Source organism: Orycteropus afer, unplaced genomic scaffold, assembly GCF_000298275.1.
Source record: "Orycteropus afer afer isolate SDZICR_OR568_19922 unplaced genomic scaffold, OryAfe1.0 scaffold00072, whole genome shotgun sequence".
Taxonomy (NCBI): domain Eukaryota; kingdom Metazoa; phylum Chordata; class Mammalia; order Tubulidentata; family Orycteropodidae; genus Orycteropus; species Orycteropus afer.
Genome location: NW_006921659.1, coordinates 4,032,394 through 4,038,505, shown reverse-complemented (window position 1 = coordinate 4,038,505; position 6,112 = coordinate 4,032,394). Strand labels below are relative to the sequence as shown.

The window sequence follows — 6,112 nt, the reverse complement described above, 5'->3', positions numbered from 1 at the left end:
TTTTTTTTTTTAGTGGTGTGTTTGTCTGGCTTTGGGAATCAGGGTTATATTGGCTTCACAGAGTGAATTAGGGAGTGTTCCTTCGTTCTCTATGTTCTGGAATAGTTTGAATGGAACTGGTGTCAAATCTTCTTTGAATGTTTGGTAGAATTCTCCAGTGAAGCTGTCTGGGCCAGAGCTTTTATTTGTTGGGAGCTTTTGTTTAATGACCTCTTCAATTTCTTTTGTTATAGGTCTGTTCAAATGTTCTCTTTTCTGTTACTTTATGTAGGTAGTGTGTTTCTAGAAATCTGTCCATTTCATCTAGGTTTTTTAATTAGTTGGAGTACAATTTTCATAATATTCTGTTCTGATCCTTTTTACCTCAGTTTTTCTGTTGTGATGTCACTTCAGTTATTATTTTGGTTATTTGCATTTTTTCATATTTTTCTTTGTCAATTTGGCCAATGGTTTGTCAATTTTAGTGATCCTCTCAAAAATACCAGTATCTAGTCTTGTTGATTATTGCTATTGTTTTTCTATTTTCCATTTCATTTATTTCTGATCTTTAATAATTTTCTTTTTTTCTGGTTACTGTGGACTTCTTTTGCTGCTCCTTTTCTAACTGTTCCATTTGTAGGGTGTGTTAGGCAGGGTTCTCTAGAGAACCAAAACCAGTAAAGCTTATTTATATAGAGAGAGAAATTTATCTTAGGAAAATGCCTCACACACTTATAGAAGCTGGCAAGTCCCAAGTTCCTGGATGAAACGGCACTCTGGAATCTTTTCCCAACTCGGGCTTCAGGGGTTGACAAGCTCAAGGCTGGCAGGTAGTACACCAGCTGTTGACTCCAGCAGATGATGAATCCAGTATCACTAAGCCGAATGGTGGACTCTTTGCTCACAGACAGTCAGAGGCAACACAACAGATCTAGATCCACAGAAGAGTCTCTCATTTTTCCAGGATATCCATCCATATATATATGGAAAGCAGGCACACCCCTGGGAAAACACCTTTTCAACAGACTGGCTGCTCAAAGCATATACATCCGATCTCATTATGGGAATAACCACATCACAACTGCTTAAACCACTCAGAATCATGGTCCAGCCAAGGTGACACATAATCCCAACTATCACATAGGGTTAAACTATAGATTTTGGCCCTTTCTTCTTTTTTGGTATGTGTATTTATTCTTATAAAAATTCTCCTCTGAGCACTGCTTTTGCTGTGTCCCAAAGGTTTTGGTATATTGTATTTTCAATTTCACTAGTTCCAAGAATTTTTTTAATTTCATTTATTATCCAGTACTTGCTAAGTAAGGTGTTATGCTGTTTCCATTATTTATTTATTTCCTTGTTCTTTCTGTTGATTTCTAGTTTTATAGTGTTATGATTGGAGAAGATGCTCTGTATTATTTTGATTTTTTTAAAAATTTATTGAGGTTTGCTTTGTGGCCTAAAATATGGAAAATGATCTATGTGCACAGGAAAAGAATACATACTGTGCTGCTGGTGGGTAGTGTGTTCTATGTATGTCTACAGGATTGAGTTGGTTGATTGTTATTTAGATTTTCTGTATCTTTGTTGAGGTTCTTCCTAATTGTTCTATCATTGAAAGTGTGTTAAAATTTATTATGGAACTGTCTATCTGTGTGTTAAATTCTGCTAGAGTTTATGTATTTTGGGGTTCTTCCAATGGCTATATAAATATTTATTATGGTTATGTCTTTTTGGTGGATTGACCTTTTCATCATTATATAATACTCATCCTTGTCTCTTATAATGGATTTTGACTTTTAAGTCTATTATCAGAGATTATTATTGCCACTCCTGCTCTCTTTTGTTTACTGTTTGCTTGATAAAGTTTTCCTCCTTTGATTTTTAATCTATTTATGTTATTGTGTCTAAGGTGTGTTTCCTATAGGCAACACATAGATGGGTATTCTTCTTCTTCTTCATTCTGCCACTTTCTGTCTTTTGATTGGTATACTTAAACCAGTTACATTCACTGTGATTATCAATAGGTATGAATTTACTGCTGCTATCTTGTTATTTTTTTGTGTGTGGTATTAATGGTTACTTTGTTCCACTTAGTTTTGTGTGCCGAGTTCTTTTTGTTTATAGGGTTTTTTTTTGGTTTTGTATCCTTCATTGTTGATTGTGTGTTTACTGAGTCTTTTTTATTTTCTTCTTATTTTCATGAGTAAATTTATTAATTTTCTTTGTGGTTACTCGTACGTTGACCTTTATCTTCCTAATTTTAAAGCAGTCTGTTATATATTGATGTCCCCTTGACTACACTATTTATTCTCCCTTTATATTTTGAAGTTCTCATCATTTATAGAGTGAGAACTCTGGTTCCTTCTTTTCAGTTTTGCATCTTTATTTTATTTTTGAGAGTGCTTTATCTGGGTTGGTATCTAGGAGATGCTGTCGTGTGTCTTGATGTTGGGTCATTGTCTGATGTCATTGGTTCTCTTTCTGAAGGACTCCCTTTAGTATACAGTAAGTCCCTGGATTATGAACATCCAACTTACAGACAACTCCTACTTGCCCTTTAATGTTATGTAAATTTGCACTCACTTTGAAATGACTGAACCAAAATTCTCCTGGCAACAAAATTCATCATCATCACCTTCACCTGCTGTATGTGCAGCTTTTAAATCACTGAAAAAGCTTAAGCCTTTCCTGCACTAAAGTAAGGCTAAATAAGAACTGTATGCACCTGTTCCAACTCACCTACAAATTCCACTTAAAGACAGTTAGAAAATGATCTTGTTTGTAACCCAGGGACAGCCTATATCTTGTAAGATTTGTCTACTTTTCATAAATTTCAGTTTTTGTTTATCTGAAAATGTCCTAGTTTGACCACTGTATTTGAAAGACAGTTTTTCTGGATATATGATTCTTGGTTGGGAATTTTCTTTCAGTTTTTTTTTTTTTTTTTTTTTAATGTGTCATCCCATTGCCTTCTTGCCTGGATACTTTCTGCCAAGAAATCAGCACTTAGTCTTACTGGTGCCCCTTTTTAGGTGATATTTCATTTTTCACAACCTACTCTCACAATTCTTTGTCTTTGGTTTTGAAAAGCTTCACTGTGGTGTTCTGGTGACCTTCTTTTGCGGTCTATCCTATATGGGGTCCAGTAAACCTCTTAGATGGAAACTTTCTCATGTCTCATGATATCAGGGTAGTTTTCTGTCAGTAAGTCTTCAAAAATTCTCTGTGCTTTTTCTCTCTCCTCTTCTGGACTTCCAATTATGCATAAATTCTTCCCCTTGATAGTGACCCACGTAACTCCTAGGCTTCTTCCTTTTATCTGATTGTCCCTCTGGTATTTGTCCTCTATTTTGCAGATTCTTTCTTCCATTGATTCAATTCTATTTTCATTTCCTTCCAATGAGTTAAGAAGCTCTGGTGGTGTAGTGGCTAGGGCATTTGGCTGCTAACCAAAAGGTCCATGGTTTGAACCCACCAGCTGCTCCAAAGAAAAAAGATGAGGCAGGCTGCTTCTATAAAGATGTATAGCTTTAGAAACCTAATGGGGTCTCCATGAGTCAGAATCAACTCAACAGCAGTGAGTTTATTTTTTATTTTTGGTTTCCAATGACTTAATCTATTTCTGAAATTTTATTGTTAATCTTCTGAATTCCTAGTTGCTGTTTCTGTATGGTTTCTAATTGTTTATTTTGTCATTTTTTTAAAATTTTTGTTTTTAATTCTTCCAAGGCTTTGTTGGTGTTGTATTTTCCTTATCTCTTTGATGATCCTCAATATAAGTGTTTTGAACTCCTTAATAGGTAGTTCTATTACCATCTCTTCCTCAGGAAGGCTTTCTGTCCCTTTATTTCTGCTCACTTGTTAGAGCCATCTTATCCTATCTTATTTTCTTCATATGATTATTTTTCCTACTGTCTCTGAGGCATTAAGGTGAGTGGACGTGGAAGAATAGTTTCTTTGCCTGATGGTAGGTGACAAGTGTTGGATGGTTAGGGTCCCACCACAGCCCTTGTGGTACTGTGGGGTCCTTCTAAATTGGTGTTAGCAGTTAGTGTGTCCTCTGGAGGGCAGGGCAGGGCATTTCTGTAGCCACTGTGAGGGAGTGATTTACTAAATGGATGGGATAGGACCGCAGTAGATGCATGAACTGGCATCTCAATAGATGGTGGAGCATCAAGGGATTTCAGTGATACACAGTCAGCATGCTTGAACTATCTGGGTGTGGGATGTGTGATGTTGCATATGGGCGGACACTGGATGAAGACATAAGAAATGCCTGCACATTGTTAGGTAGAGGTGCAGATGGTTCCTTGCTTTACTCCCTACTTGTCTACACTGTATTGAAAATTCCACGAAGCTGCCTTTTCATGCTCCCCACTCAGGAAGAGTGCTTGCTTTCTCTCAAGATGGCCATGTAGTGCTGGGCCACCTGGCAGGGCACCTACAATCCATATGTCACTTGTTCACTGTTTTCATCTAATTTATCCTTCCATTTGGTGTTTGAACTAATTCTTTATTCTTCCATTTGCTGATCAGGGTTCTAAGACTGTCATCTGTATCTATTTCACTTGTTCTCTCATGTCTTTGCTGTAGCAGTATGGCAAGGTATGTATGACTAAGCTATGATCTTGCTCCCCCTCCTACTTGATCCATATGGTTTTCTTTGGCTGATTTTCAGAAGTAGATTGCCAGATCTTTTTTTCTAGTCTATGTTAGTCTGGAAGTTCTGCTGAAACCTGTTCAGCATCATAGCTGCACATTAGCCTCTGCTAACAAATGGGTTAGTGGGTGTTACTGAGGTACATGGCCAGGAATAGAATCCAGGTATCCTGCATGGAAGGTGAGAATCCTACCACTAAACCACCAATGTCCCTCTGTGAACAACTTAAAACTCTAAATATTCCTAAATCATAAAATTATATTTAAAAAATTATATCCAGTTAGGAGGGAGGGGGAAAGGGGACGCTTCTGTTTGTGGGGCACTGAATTTATGCTTATAGTGGTAGAATATTTTGGAAAAGAATAGCAATAATGATGGTCCAACATGACAAATAAGGAGCTCTGATGGCGTAGTGCCTAAGGCATTTGACTGCTAACTAGAAGGCTGGCAGTTCAAACCCATCAGCCACTCCTTGGAAGGGAGGTTGGACAATCTACTTCCGTAGTAATACCCCCTCAGAAACCCAAGGTGGGGTCGCTATGAGTTGGATCCAACTCGACAGCAGTTGAGTTTGGTTTTTTGATAACAAGAAAAATGTCATCAATGTCCCTGAGCTGTAAATATGGAAGTTGTTATGTTGGTGAATGTCTTGGTGTATGTTTTCACCACAATAAAAGTTAAAAAAAAAAATATATATATATATATATATATATATATATATATGCCCAAAGAACACCTAGAATTCAATTCTGTATCACTTTTGTTTCATCATCTATTTCAAAATCTTGTGTAATTTCTTTTCTTTCCTGATATACTAGACAATGCATTACTTATATACAAATCCTTTATCTTCTTAATAATATGCTTCAATTATGTAACAGTATCTAGAATGTGCTTGATGTAAACTAGAAAAACAAGACCAAAAAACATGTGTTTTCAAAAATTTCTAATGCATGGCAGACACTTGTAGAGAATATCACTCTACTTTTACTCTACTATCCTTATTACTAAACAGGATCAGAAGGAACTAGTTTAAAATGTTTAAAAATTAAGGACACCTGACATATTACTCATGACTTACCTCAATGTGTTCTTTGGTAATAAGCCAAGGTCTATGGGCTAATACTTTGTTGAGTTCCCCTAAATTTTGTAGCTTTTGAGGTGCATTCTCTAAGCCATTGAGCCACTTGGGGTCTCCCCCAACATGAAGGAAATCATTTACATGGAGATTCACTAAGTAGGAGCACTGATGTCTTGCTGCAGCCTTAAGAGTAAACAAAAAGATTGTTCTGGTTAAAAAAATTAAAATCTCAAACTACAAATCAGTTTTCTTTAGGATATGTAAAATAGCTAAATATTTATTGCTATTATTACATGCAGTCAAGTCAGACTCAACTCATAGTGACCCCTCCTTGGGTTTCCAAGGCGGTATCACTACGGAAGTAGATTGCCCAACCTTCCTTCCAAGGA

At 36.6% G+C, this 6,112-nt stretch overlaps 1 protein-coding gene across 1 annotated transcript in view; it reads right to left on the bottom strand.

Annotated features, from left to right (window-relative positions):
- Positions 1-6,112, bottom strand: part of SESN1 (sestrin 1) — a 37,668-nt gene that overhangs the window by 21,533 nt on the left and 10,023 nt on the right. Inside the window, exon 4 of the mRNA XM_007940818.2 lies at positions 5,724-5,906. Coding sequence (XP_007939009.1) covers positions 5,724-5,906 — 183 coding nt within the window. The remainder of the gene's footprint in view (positions 1-5,723; positions 5,907-6,112) is intronic.